The 14,524-nt window shown below is 41.4% G+C and overlaps 1 protein-coding gene across 1 annotated transcript in view; it reads left to right on the top strand.

Annotated features, from left to right (window-relative positions):
• Positions 1-10,560: 10,560 nt before the first annotated feature.
• tmco1 (transmembrane and coiled-coil domains 1) overlaps positions 10,561-14,524 on the top strand; it is a 31,395-nt gene continuing 27,431 nt past the window's right edge. Inside the window, exon 1 of the mRNA XM_070886204.1 lies at positions 10,561-10,768. Coding sequence (XP_070742305.1) covers positions 10,597-10,768 — 172 coding nt within the window. The 5' untranslated portion in view covers positions 10,561-10,596. The remainder of the gene's footprint in view (positions 10,769-14,524) is intronic.

Here is a 14,524-nt window from a genome sequence, read left to right as displayed (position 1 = left end):
TTACAACCTTCTAAGAGAAGAAATTTCTCCTCATCTCTGTTTTAAATGGGTGGCCCCTTATTCTAAGATCATGCCCTCTAGTTCTAGTCTCCCTCATCAGTGGGAATATCCTCTCTGCATCCACCTTGTCAAGCCCCCTCATAATCTTATACGCTTCGATAAGATCACCTCTCAATCTTCTGAATTCTAATGAATAGAGGCCCAATCCACTCAACCTTTCCCCATAAGTCAACCCCCTCATCCCCGGAATCAACCTAGTGAACCTTCTCTGAACTGCCTCCAAAGCAAGTATATCCTTTCGTAAATATGGAAACCAAAACTGCCCGCAGTATTCCAGGTGTGGCCTCACCAATATCTTATATAGCTGTAGAAAGACTTCCCTGCTTTTATACTCCATCGCCTTTGCAATAAAGGCCGAGATACCATTGGCCTTCCTGATCACTTGCTGTACCTGCATACTATCCTTTTGTGTTTCATGCACACATGCCCCCAGATCCCGCTGTACTGCGGCACTTTGCAATCTTTCTCTTTAAATAATAACTTGCTCGTCGATTTTTTTTCTGCCAAAGTGCATGACCTCACACTTTCCGACATTATACTCCACCTGCCAAATTTTTGCACACTCATTTAGCCTGTCTATGTCCTTTTGCAGATTTTTTGTGTCCTCCTCACACATTGCTTTTCCTCCCATCTTTGTATCGCTAGAAAACTTGGCTACGTTACACTCAGTCCCTTCTTCCAAGTCGTTTATATAGATTGTAATTAGTTGGGGTCCCAGCACTGATCCCTGCGGCACATCATTAGTTACTGGTTGCCAACCAGAGAATGAACCATTTATCCCGACTCTCTGTTCTCTGTTAGTTAGCCAATCCTCTATCCATGCTAATATATTACCCCCAACCCCGAAAACTTTTATCTTGTGCAGTAACCTTTTATGTGGCACCTTGTCAAATGCCTTCTGGAAGTCCAAATACACCATATCCACTGGTTCCCCTTTATGCACCCTGTTCGTTACATCCTCAAAGAACTCCAGCAAATTTGTCAAACATGACTTCCCCTTCATAAATCCATGTTGACTCTGCCTGACCGAATTTTGCTTTTCCAAATGTCCTGTTACTGCTTCTTTAATAATGGACTCCAACATTTTCCCAACCACAGATGTTAGGCTAACTGGTCTATAGTTTCCTGCTTTTTGTCTGCCTAATTTTTTTTAAAATAGGGGAGTTACATTTGCAATTTTCCAATTTGCCGGGACCTCCCCAGAATCCAGGGAATTTTGGTAAATTATAACCAATGCATCCACAATTCCTGCCGCCACTTCTCTTAAGACCCTAGGATGCAGCAAGACTTCCTTACTCTTATATGCCACCCCACTTGCAATAAAGACTAACATACACTTGCCTTCCTAACTGCTTGCTGTATCTGCATGCTAACTTTCTGTGATTAATGTTCAAGGACACCCAATTCCCTCTGCATACCAACATTTATTAGTCTCTCCCTTTTAAAAAAAATATTCTGCTTTTCTATTCTTCCTACTAAAGTGGATAATTTCACATTTTCCCACATTATGCTCTATCTGCCACCTTCTTACCCACTCAGTCAACCTGTCCATATCCCTTTGCAGCCTTTTTGCGTCCTCCTCATTGCTTACTTTCCCACCTAGCTTTGTATCATCAGCAAACTTGGATACATTACCTTTGGTCCCCTGATCTGTCATCAATATAGATTGTAAATAGCTGAAGCACTGATCCTTGTGGCACTCCACTAGTTACAACAAATTAACCGTTTATTCCTACTCTCTGTTTTCTGTCAATCCAAGCTAATGAGCCCTAATCTTTTGCAACAACCTGTCGTGGCACCTTATTAAGTGGTATCTGAAAATCTAGAAGCACTACATCCACTGATTCCCCCTTATCTACCCTGCTGGTTACACCCTCAAAAAACTCTAATAAATTTGTCAAACACAATTTCCCTTTCATAAAACCGTGTTGACTCTGCCTAATCATATTATGAATTTCTAAGTGCCCTGTTACCACGTCCCTAATAACAGACTCTAGAATTTTTACTACTACTGATGTCGGTCTAACTGGCCTATAGTTCCGTTTTCTCTCTCCCTCCTTTCTTGAATAGCAGGGTTAGATTTGCTACCTTCCAATCCATGGGGACCATACTAGAATCTACGGAATTCTGGAAGATCAAAACCAATGCAGCCACCTCTTTAAAAACACTAAGATGTAGGCATCAGGTCCAGGGGATTTCCTCTAGTACTTCCTCCTTATCTATTTTTTTCTCATCCAATATCCCAACAACCTCCTCATTTACCGTAGCTTTGGCAAAGTCCTCTTCCTTAATAAACACCGATGCAAAGTACTCATTTAGTACCTCAACTATGCCTTCTGCCTCCGCCAATAGATCTCCAATTCGTCCAATTGTTCCTCTGACAACCCTTTTACCGTTAATATGCCTATATTCCCTTTTATGTTAGCTGCCAATCTATTCTTGTACTGTCTCTTTGTCCCTTTTATTTCACTTTTTTACTTCTCCTCTGTACTTTTTATATTCTCCCTCTATCAATTTCCTGGTCAGCCTTTGGTGATTTCTAAAACTCTCCAAATCCTCAGACTTACTAATCTTTTTGGTAACTCTTCTTTTAATCTAATACCATCCTTAACTTCTCTAGTTAGCCACAGTTTGACCACTTTTCCCATGAAGTTTTTATTCCTCAAGGGAATGTATGCTCGTTGAGAATTATGAATAGTTTCTTTAAATGTTCATCATTGCTTATCTACCATCATAATTTATTATCTATTTTCCCAATCTACCTGAGCCAACTTGCCTCGAATACCTATCTCATTGGCTTTGTTTAGATTTAAGACCCTAGTTCCGGACTGAACCACATCACTCTCAAACTCAAGGAGGAACTTTAAAATTCACAGATGTTTGATTTCACACAATGGCCATTTGGACCTGAAAAGAAACAGAAAAGAAAGAAAGCAGCGTAGTTTTCTTCAATCTAATCTGATAGTCTAAAGAAGAGCATTGCATGACTATATACTGCTTGTGGGGAAATAATTATTTAAAAAAATATTTGGAGCAGATTATCTTACCAGTTTGTATTAATGTGGCCTAATTTGAACTCCTTGGGGTTAAGCACTATGCAATCAAAAAGGTAGAAGGGAAAGAGGCAACTTTGTCTTTTGCTCAAAGCAAGCCAATTGGCAAGCACACTGTATCTCAAAAAACCTTGAGGTCCACTGATAAAGTGCTTCCATCCATCTCTGGAAGATTGAACCAACCAAAAAACAGCAAGATTCACTTTATCAAATTTGCTGTCTGCATTAAGGGCTGTTTTTGATCATGCTTTCTGCCGACAAAAATCATGATGATCAGGACCTTTCTCTGGTTATGCAAAACACATGATTTCTTTAGACAAATGGAGAGAAGACCACTTTGCATGTTAAAAGCCTACATTTATCAAAGATACAGCCTGATAGCAGGCAGACACAACGGATCTCGAGTTTTCTTTAGAAGTACCATTTAATAGCAGACATATTTCTCTTTGGCAAAAATACAGGCTTCCATTCCATATTATCAGAGTTCAGTCATTCAGGATGGCTAAGGATTTTGTTACATGAAAGAAAGACTTGAAATACTTGCATTTATATAGCGCCTTTCACGACCACCGGACGTCCCAAAGCTCTTTACAGTCAATGGAGTACTTTTGAAGTGTAGTCACTGTTGTAATGTAGGAAATGGGGCAGCCAATTTGTGTACAGCAAGCTCCCACAAACAGCAAAGTGATCACGACCAGATAATCTGTTGTTGTTATGTTGATTGAGGGATAAATATTGGCCAGGACACCGGGGATAACTCCCCTGCTCTTCTTCGGATGAGTACCTTGGGATCTTTTACGTCCACTTGAGAGAGCAAATGGGGCCTCGGGTTAACGTCTCATCCGTCACATAGGAACATAAGGAATATGAGTAGGCCATTCAGCCCCTTGAGCCTGCTCCGCCGTACAATTAAATCATGGCTGATGGAATATGAAAGTCATAATCAATAGTGCAATGGCATCATGCATGGCACCACAGCAAAAAAAAAGACACGTTTCATACAAGGTGCCACTGAGTTTTCAATCTCAGAAATACTGTTGTGGGGAGCCCTGAATACAGGCAAATCACCCAAAGGGAAGAGAGAAAATTAGAAGAAAAATGACTGTCCGGACTGCTTTTATGTACCTCCTATTTATCAGTTCAAAGCAGCATCAGCAGAGACCCAAGATCAGATTGGTTGCACAATGTGCATGGCTCAGAAACACTGGAAAAGAAAAGAACCCTCTACAATCAACCCACTGATCCCTAGAAACAGTACCTCTTTAATTTTGCTGACAAGGTAAGTTTTTAAAAGCAATTTCAAAAGTATTATTCCAGTAGTTCGCTTAAACCAAACATTTAGACTTCACTAGCAAATATATTTCTCTTACACTTGTTATGCTTGTGATAATACATAATTATATAGCAAGTGCCAAATGGATACAATGGCCTGGATTGGCAGTCGGCGGCGTAACTACGGATTACGCTGCCGGAATGCAAACTTATCTGATGTGGCCCCTCCTTCGCGAACTTGCTGTTTGACGCTGTGTAATAGAGGGCAACGCAGTGGCCCACAGATCCCAGGGGCGCAGTGTGTGCAGAAACATGCCTGGGATCACATGGGCCGGTGCTCCAATCAGGAAACAGAAGGTCCTCCAGAAAGTAAAAAAAATAATTACGAGAGCTTTACTGGATTTAATGTGCATGAACATCTATACTTTCAGTACGGATTTCTTTTAAGCTTATGCTCCACATTGATGCAAAAAAACCTTTCGATGTAGCAACGGATGGAATGTTAAACCGAGGCCCCGTCTGCTCTCTCAGGTGGACGTAAAAGATCCCATGGCACTATTTCGAAGAAGAGCATGGGAGTTATCCACAGTGTCCCGACCAATATTTATCCCTCAATCAATATAACAAAAGCAGATTATCTATTCATTATCACATTGCTGCTTGTGGGAACTTGCTGTGTGCAAATTGTCCATCGGGTTTCCCACATTACACCAGTGACTACACTCTAAAAGTACTTCATTGGATGTAAAGTGCTTTGCGACGTCCGGTGGTCGCAAAATGCACTATATAAATGCAAGTCTTTCTTTCTTCTTTCAACCATTTCATCCGAACTTTTCATGGACAATACTTTCCATGGACAAAATCCTAAAATGCTTCTATTTCTGGCCTCATAAGTTTTTTTCATTACTTAGATTTAACAGGAGGTATCCCCTTAGGCTGTGCAAACAGACCCTGTGCCTGTTTGCGTCATCCGTAAAATTTCCAGGCGTAATTGCTGGGCAGTTGGTAGGCAATTAGCCAAGCAATTAGGATTTCCCTGTCAGTGCGGATCATCTGTCAAGTCGGGATTTAGCGCATGCCGTCAAAACCCACTGCAAATTCTGGCCCAATATTTATCCAGCGGGTGGACTCAGACAGTTCATGGGTGAAACTGTCATGCCATGAGTGGAATATTGAGTTGGTGTGCCATAATGGATTAGTACACTGCAGTACTAGGTTTGAATCCATCAACACTTATGAGTTAAAAGTCCCCTCACTCTGCTGGCTCTAAATGAAATATGTTGGGCAGTAACAATCCAATTCCTACAGTGTGAAGCTGCCCATAACATGAAAGCCAGTTTCTCTCAACGAATCCATGAGGACTTTTCGTGCAGGAAATGGGAAAATTCAGAACTAGTACTGGGGTGGGTGGGCTTTTCCTCATCATGCTGCCATAGCTGACGAGTTTGATATTAGCAATACTGCCAAAGTGGAAAAAAATGCCCCAGTCAACACCATCAATGCTCCTTAATGAACACAAAACAAAATTGTCACAAACAATATGAGCCTCATGGCTAGGAGAATTTGAAAGGAAGTTGATTAAAAGTTGGATTGCCAATTTAATGTGTGCTGTGGGTCCATGCCCAGTACTAACTGGACCAAATTTAGTCAAACTTATTAATGTTATATAAAGCAATTCAAACTGGTGTTTAACTTCAATTATATAAAATTGATATTTTTTGAGTAGCCTATTTGTATTTTCCCAAATAAAGTTAAATAAATATGAATTGCTTTTTGTATAACATCAGAATAAAACAAATAAGCAAGTGCATTTTTAAGATATCTTGATCCCCAGGTGTATATTGGCCCATATTTTCTGGGGCCTATGACTGCCAACACATTGTGTATGCGGTTGTAAGTGCTCCACAAGTTCCGAGTTTTTGTGCTTACTTCAAGCTTGACATCCACCGCACCCCCGGGAAATGGACATTCACTGGCGGAGAGCTGGTCTACTTGTCCACTACTGCCCAGCGGATGCCCGTGAAATTCTTAGGCCTGGTCAAAGCAGGCATAGGGCCTTCTTTTACCATGCAAGAGTTTAAATAAATATGAAAATATTTTTTTTAATTATTTAAACATAAAAGTGCTTTAAAATTAGTTATAGGTTAATTTTAGCTCCTTTATATATACTTTGGTTTTTCAAAAAATTAAATTTTTGTTTTAAATGTTTAAATTAATTGTACTTTAAACTTTATTTGGATTTTCAGAAGGCATTCGATAAGGTGCCACACGAGGTTATTAAACAAAATTAGGGCTCATGGGATGGGGGTAATATACTAGCATAGATTGAGGATTGGTAAATGAACAGAAAACAGAGAGTAGGAATAAACGGGTCATTTTCGGGTTGGCAGACTGTAACTAGTGGGGTACCACAAAGATCAGTGTTTGCGCTTCAGCTATTTACAATCTATATCAATGATTTGGATGAGGGAATCAAATATAATATATCCAAGTTTACTGATGATACAAAGCTAGGTGGGAATGTAAGTTGTGAGGAGGTTGCTAAGAGACTTCAAGGGGATTAAGACAGGCTAAGTGAGTGGGCAAGAACATGGCAAATGGAATATAATGTGGAGGAATGTGAAGTTATCCACTTTGGTAGGAAAATTAGAAAAATAGAGATTGGAAAATGTTGGTGTTCAGAGGGACCTTGTACACGAATCACTGAAAGTTAACATGCAGGTACAGCAAGCAATTAAGAAAGTAAATGGTTTGTTGGCCATTATTACAAGAGGATTTGAGTATAAGAGTAAAAACGTCTTACTGCAATATAGGCCCCCTGGTGAGACCACACCTGGAGTATTGTGTACAGTTTTGGTCTCCTTACCTAAAGGATATACTTGCCATAGAGGGAGTTCAATAAAGGTTCACCAGATTGATTCCTGGGATTGTGGGGGGGTGGGGGTGGGGGGGGGGGGGAATTGTCCTCCGAGTAGAGATTGAGTAGATTAGGCCTATATTCTCTAGAGTTTAGAAGAATGAGAGGTGATCGATCTCATTGAAACATACAAAATTCTTACAGGGCTTTACAGGGTCGATGCAGGGAGAATGGTTAGCCTGGCTGGGAAGTCTAGAACCAAGGGTCACAGTCTCATAAGGGGTTGGCCATTTAGGACTGAGATGAGGAGAAATTTCTTCACTTAGAGGGTGGTGAATCTTTGGAATTATCTACCCCTGAAGGCTTTGGATGCTTAGTCATTGAGTATATTCAAGACAGAGATCGATAGATTTTTGAATATTAAGGGAATCAAGGGATATGTAGATAATGCAAGAAAGTGGAGTTGAGGTAGAAAATTTTATTGAATGGCAGAGCAGGCTCAAGGGGTCAAATGGCCGACTCCTGCTCTTAATTCTTATGTTCTTATGAATATGTAATAATTTCTCTTTATTTAACTGGTGTGTAATTGTGGTTTTTAGGGGATTCCTATTCATGCTCATGGGAATTCTGTACGTAAATGAAATCCCCATAAGCATAATGGGGAAATCCCCCTTTTTCATTGGTTGGCCTGGTCCACGTGATCCCAGGGGCACTTGTGAAGTGCATGCGCGCCTGGGATACGTGGGCCTTTACGCAAGTGTACAAGTAGAGGTCCAGGAGCACAAGTGTTCGAACCTCCGGGACCATCAAGTAGGTTCGTACTTTTCTTGCGGTTCGGAGGCATGCGCCCGCATGAAGCCTCAGACTACAAATTCAGACCCAATACCTTTCCATATCTCAAAACAAACAGCAGTCACAAATCACAATATTGTGATGAATTGATTTCAGTCCATTCATTTTAAAGTTATAACAAGTTAAGCTCTTCTAAATAAAGACCCCATGGCGAGACATTTTGGCCCCATCCTACAAGTCTTCCAGTGGATGGGGACAGATTTGTGCTCAGGATCAATTCTGCTTCTCCCCTGTTCCAGAAGGCGGTTCAGGAAGCTGACAGGACATGTAAATACAATTAAAACGAAGAGAACACAGCGTCAGTAATTTGCCCTGTTTGAGCGCTGGCCCCAAGCACCACCTGCTAGGCCTGGGGTGCAGCTTTCAAATGTCAGCTGTCTTTGCCTTAAGGCTTCTTTTTCCAGAGAGATTGTCGGTGTGTGGTCACTCTACTAACACTACCGTGGTCAGGCCCCAGCAGCAGTAGATGAAATTCTGCAACAAAAAAAATATTTCAGGAGCTTGGAGGCTGTCTCGTCCTTCTTCCGCAGCCAGCTTGTGACCTCCTGCTGTTAGTTTCTGGCCCCATTTCATGTGACTCCCTGGCAGAGGCTGGGAAGCCACCCAACCAGGGTCAAAAGTTAAGGTCAGGGATGCTGGGCTTCCTCTTTGCAGGTAGAAGTCTCACCATGCCAGAGATGCCCCTCTCAATAGGAAATCATTTTACTTTAAGATTAAAGCTTGGTCTGAACTGACATAGCAAAGTATTGTGGCAATGTCATTTTGCATTCTAAACAAAGAATAAGCAAAAAGGCTGATTTCAGTGAAAGCTTCCACTGAGGATGAAGTGGCACCAATTTCATGAATAAGTATTGGGCTAAGCTATGGTATTTTGTGCTTATAAATAGACAACAGTGAAGTGTAGCAAGTTTTTGGTTATCTGTCCAAATACCTCATCAAATTTTGTCACAAATATGATAATAATATAAATATTTGGTCCTTGTTTATTATAATATAGAACATACATTGCTAAATCTAGGCCTAGATACAGATTTCAATAAGCCTGGTGATATGATCCACAACTTACCTGCAAGTCATTCTTGATACTATAAAAAGGTCATCTCTGTAATATTATCTACTTCCACCCTGGCCTCAGTCCATCTGCTGCTGAAACCTTAAACAGGTCTTCATCACCTCCAGATATGATTACTCTAATGCTCTCTTAGCCAGCTTCCCACCCTTACCTATAAACTTTGCATACAGAACTCTGCCACCGACATTGGCTCCCAGTCCCTTAATTCATCAAGTTTAAAATCCCCACCCTTGTATTTAAATCTCATTGTGGTCACGCCCTGCCTATCTCTAACCTCCACAAGACCTACAACTCCCTAAACTCTCTCTTGCTCTTCCTCTGGCATCATGTATTGCCCACCCATGCCCCATAGACAGCTGCATCTTCAGGCACCTCAGCCTTACACTCTAGAAATCCCACCATAAACCCCTTTCTCTAACCTGTCCCCCCTCCTTTAAGAGCCTATTTAAAACTCACCCCTTTGACCAAGCTTTTGGCCTAAAGAATTATAACTGAGAATCTAATAAAGGGACTACACTGGAAATGTTAACTTGCCTGTTCTTACCTCAGATGGTGACTAACCTACTGAGTGTCACCTCCTTCATATTATTTAGACTTTGAAAACCATAGCTAGGTGCCACCTAACCATTACTTCTTGATTTCCTCACTTCTCTTAAAATCTTCCAAGTCTTTTTAATATTTGTTGTGTCCTGCACTCTGGGCCTTGCCTATAAAACATGTTTCTTAATTATATATAATGGGATATATAAAATATTTTTTTTTTAAATTATATATATATATATATATATATATATATATTTATATATCCCACTCATCTCTCTTCCTCCTCCCCCCACCAATTCTCTGTACTACTGTGGGTAAGCAGCAGAAGCACGGAAATATAAAAAGTCGCCTGCCTTGGTTTCAGTTGATTTGTGGCCTGAAGAAAGATAATGGAGATGAAGAGGGGCAGTTTGTCCATATTTTGCCCGCTTTAAACTGCTTTACTACATGACACACAAAGGAGGGGCCCAGCTTGTGAACTCGTGCGGTCACTGATTGTACAGAACCCGCACTGAACGTTGCAAAGCAGTGCCAGCACCCAGGTACCCAGTCTGATGAGGGGCGGGGATGACCAGGGCCATGGTCCTAAGCCTTTACCTCTCCGCGCAGGCCGTTTATCACCCAAGGAACCAATCGGCAGAAGGGGCGGAGCTAGATCCGTTGATGTCGGTACCGCGCGTGCGCAGTGCCGCGTCGTTAATAATCACCCTGAAATTAACCGACTGCCATCACTCATTAAAAAATATATTTTTAAAAAACATGCCTAATCTCTATAGGAAAACCCGGTTCGGTGTTGAGCGTGAAAAATTACATTTCAAACGGGCCCTCTCTTCCCATCAGCCACTGCGCCGGCCTGGGCCTGTTGCTAGGGAGCGGGCCCTGGGTTGATGAATGTTGGTCCTTTAGGCCCTCTGTGTGGTGCGACCTGCTTGCTGATTCGGAAGAGTGGGAGTATTAAAAAGCTCCCGTGCTCGCCTCCTGGTGCGGCCATGAGCACTATGTGCGCTGACACGATCCTGATCGTCTTCATCTCTGTCTGCACCGCTCTCTTGGCCGAAGGTGAGTGGTCTCCTGTCGGACGCTGGATGGGCTCCATCGCTCTCTCCTGATGGATGTGTCATCTACCCCCCCCCCCCCCCCCCCACGCACCTGAGGGAGAGGCATGAACACTGGCAAAAATAAAGAACATTACTCGGTATTAAAAGTGGTCTACCCAGTTGGTGACATTCCCGAGGATTTAATTCACTTTGTAAAGAAATACCTGCATTTATACAGCGCCTATCACGACCATGGGATGCTCTAAAGCGCTTTGCAGTCAATAAAGTGCAGTCACTGTTGTAATGTAGGAAACATGGCAGCCAATTTATGCACAGCAAACTCCCACAGACAGCAGTGAGATAATAACCAGGTAATCTGTTTTAGTGAATTTGGTCAGGACACTGCTCTTTGAATAGTGCCATGGGATCTTTCATATCCACCAGACGGGGCTTCAGTTTAATAAAAGTACAACTCTCCCTCAGAAGTGCACTGGAGTGTAAGTCTAGATTATGTGCTCAAGACTGGAGTGGGACTTGAACCCACAATTTTCTGACTAAGAAGTGAGAGTACTACCTCTGAGGTATGGCTGACATGTTGGTATAATTGTTATTGTGTCAGCTCAGTTGGTAGCTCACTCGCCTCTGAGTCAGAAGGTTGCGGGTTCAATCCCACTCCAGAGACTTGAGCACTCTAGTGCAGTACTGTGGTGCCGTATTTTGGATGAGACATTAAAACCGAGGCCCTGTCTGCTCTCTCAGATGGATGTAAAAGATCCATGGCACTCTTTTGAAGACGAACAGGGGCGTTATCTATGGTGTCCTGGCCAATATTTATCCCTTAACCAACATCTCCAGAGCAGGTTATCTGGTCATTATCACGTTGTTTGTGGGAGCTTGCTATGCAGAAAATGGCTGCTGCGTTTCCTGCATTACCACAGTGACTGCACGTCAAAAAGTACTTCAGTGGCTGTAAAGCGCTTTGAGACATCCAGTGGTTGTGAAAAGCACTATATAAATGCAAAGACCCTTTTTTAATTGCAAATATGATCTGGGACAATTGGTTTGCTGCCAGGCTTTAGGAATCTGTTGGTTTTCACCATGAGTTTATTTCTTGGATTTCCCTCTCAACTTGTTTCTACTGTCACAGTAGGAATATAAACTTGCCTTTTAGGTAAACTTACTTATGAATGGTTTATACTGTTTGCCCCAGTTCTCTCGAATGGAGATGGAGCTTTCAAAACACATTTTCGACACTTGGCCAAAGGTTGCATTCTTGCCCTTGCCATCTAAGATATCCTGTGCAGTTACATACAAGTGCGAGCATAGAACAGCGCTACATTTTCATATGGGTTTGCTTGTGGGCAAAAACTTTGTTGTTCAGAGGTTGTGTGTGATGTACCAGAATTAAGTTCAGTGATGTACCAGAATTATGAACAAAACCCGAGGGTGCAGGATAACACTGAAAACACTGAATGGTTGGGAACTATTTTGACTGGATCCCAAATGCCATTATTCCATGCAGATAATTGCCTATGCTGGGGAATGGTGATAAATGGCATTGTTTGCCTTTTATGAAATGGAGAAAGTGAAATTGTACTGGTAACTAAGTGATGGTTAGGAATGATTGGAGGTTGATTCCTGAGATGAAGGGGTTGTCGTATGAAGAAAGGTTGAGCAGGTTGGGCCTATACTCATTGGAGTTTAGAAGAATGAGAGGTGATCTTATTGAAATATATAAGATTCTGAGGAGGCTTGACAGGGTAGATGCAGGGAGGATGTTTCCCCTCATGGGGAAATCTAGATTTAGGGGGCATAGTTTCAGAATAAGGGGTTACCCATTTAAGACAGAAATGAGGAGGAATTTATTTTCTCGGAGGGTCGTGAATCTTTGGAATTCTCTACCCCAGGGAGCTGTGAATATATTTAAAGTGGAGTTAAGACAGATTTTTGAATGATGAGGGAGCCTAGCGGTTTGGGGAGCTGGTGGGGAAGTGGAGTTGAGGCCAGGATCAGATCAGCCATGATCTTATTGAATGGCGGAGTAGGCTCACGGGGCCAAATGGCCTACTCCTGCTCCTGTTTCTTATGTAGTACCTCAAAGGAGAAGGAGAGCAATAGTTTGATCTGTGATGTCCCATGGTTGAACAGCCTAACATTTGCTGTCCAGGCTCGTGCTTGAAGATTGGGCACCTGGGTGGAGACTGCAGAGGTAGGGGTGGAATACATAGAACTGTATCACATTACAAGTTAGTACTTTGAGAAGGAGAAAACTACCATATGAAGTGCAAGAATGATTCCTTAAATACACAAAGCAAAAAGCATTAAAGATCTGTAACAACATAAATGTTAGTGAATTGTTTATCAGTGTAAGTGTTTTTGCTCGTAAACTAAAAATGATGTGGGGTTGCTAAAAGTTAAGTAGCTCAAATGTACTGAAGGGCATTTAGTTCCACAGTATTTGCTGAAGTGTGCAGTAAACAAGCACCACTATGATTAGCCTTTTTTTTTTACTATGCCAGAGGTTTGTGGTTGGGTTGGGTGCCATCTTAAACTCTGAGAAATGGATGACAAGAGAGAACATCAGAAAAGAAAAGCTAAAGTGAACAATCCATATTGGAATGCCTTTTCTTGAAACACCTGAACAGAAAAAAAAACATTATTTACTGTATTCCAAAAACTGTTTGAAGACTGAAACAGATTGGCACTATTTTAGCTTTAAATGAGTTAGTGAAATGCTTTCACCACATTTCAAATTGTTGACCTATAAATCTAAATCCTTCCATCTCGCCTAGTCTTCTACCATCAGTTGCTAAGGGTAGTTTCCTGTTTGAAGTATCAATGGATGTTTTGCCAAAACTTCAACACAGTTTATAACATACTCAAACTTTCTTCTCGTTGACAGGTTTACAAACTTTTCTGGGGGAGCCCAGAAAATAATGAGATTTTCTAAAGGAAAATAGGGCTGTGATAGTAGAAACTGTTTTTATGTATGACAAAAAAATGTACCAATAAACCTGACCAATACAAAATCTGATGAGCGAAAGACAGAAATATGAAGATGTCAAAACTCCCTGGGATTCCTTCATGGACTATTGTCCAGGAATCCCAGTTTGATCTGTTCTCCAACGTTGAGATACATTGTTCCAATGACAAACTTTCCAACGTACTTTCTCCGCGACCCTCTCGTGCTGAATTACAATGACAATCAGTTGCTTTGGTGAGGAAATCAGCAAGGGACCAGAGGCTGTATCACTATTGTGGGTTATGAAATGCACTCAAACTAGTGACTCTGACCAGTTAACTGTTGGTTCAGTTTTCAATGTAATGTTAGTGATTATTTTCATATCGGCACCTGTGCAAACATGATCCACAACAGAGGTCAGATGATCTCAGACTGGTGTACTTTGGAAAGTGCAGATAGTTTGGTGAAGGATTAAGACCCTGCCAACTCTAGCATAGTTTCTGTAAATGAAGGATTAAGACCCTTGGGACATTTTCATATATTTTTCAGTAAGAGAACCCCAGATTACTATCACTGAATCAATCTTTTGTCCCTCAATTGCAAAAGAAACGGGCAAAAATTGCCATATTTTGAGGTGCTACAATGTAGATCTCCCATTTAAAATATGGCTTTTAAAAAAGAAAGTAGATAACTGATTTGAACTCGAGTGATTCCATACGTGGGATGGATGCTTGTTCTCTGATTGACTTTTTTCCTATGGCTGTTGGGCTGATAAGTTAAGAGTATAAATTTGAGATATTAATCTTGAGCGGCAAA

Source organism: Pristiophorus japonicus, chromosome 8 (genome assembly GCF_044704955.1).
Source record: "Pristiophorus japonicus isolate sPriJap1 chromosome 8, sPriJap1.hap1, whole genome shotgun sequence".
Taxonomy (NCBI): domain Eukaryota; kingdom Metazoa; phylum Chordata; class Chondrichthyes; family Pristiophoridae; genus Pristiophorus; species Pristiophorus japonicus.
The sequence above is the reverse complement of the archived record's forward strand: the minus strand, read 5'-3'. Positions and strand labels throughout refer to the sequence as shown.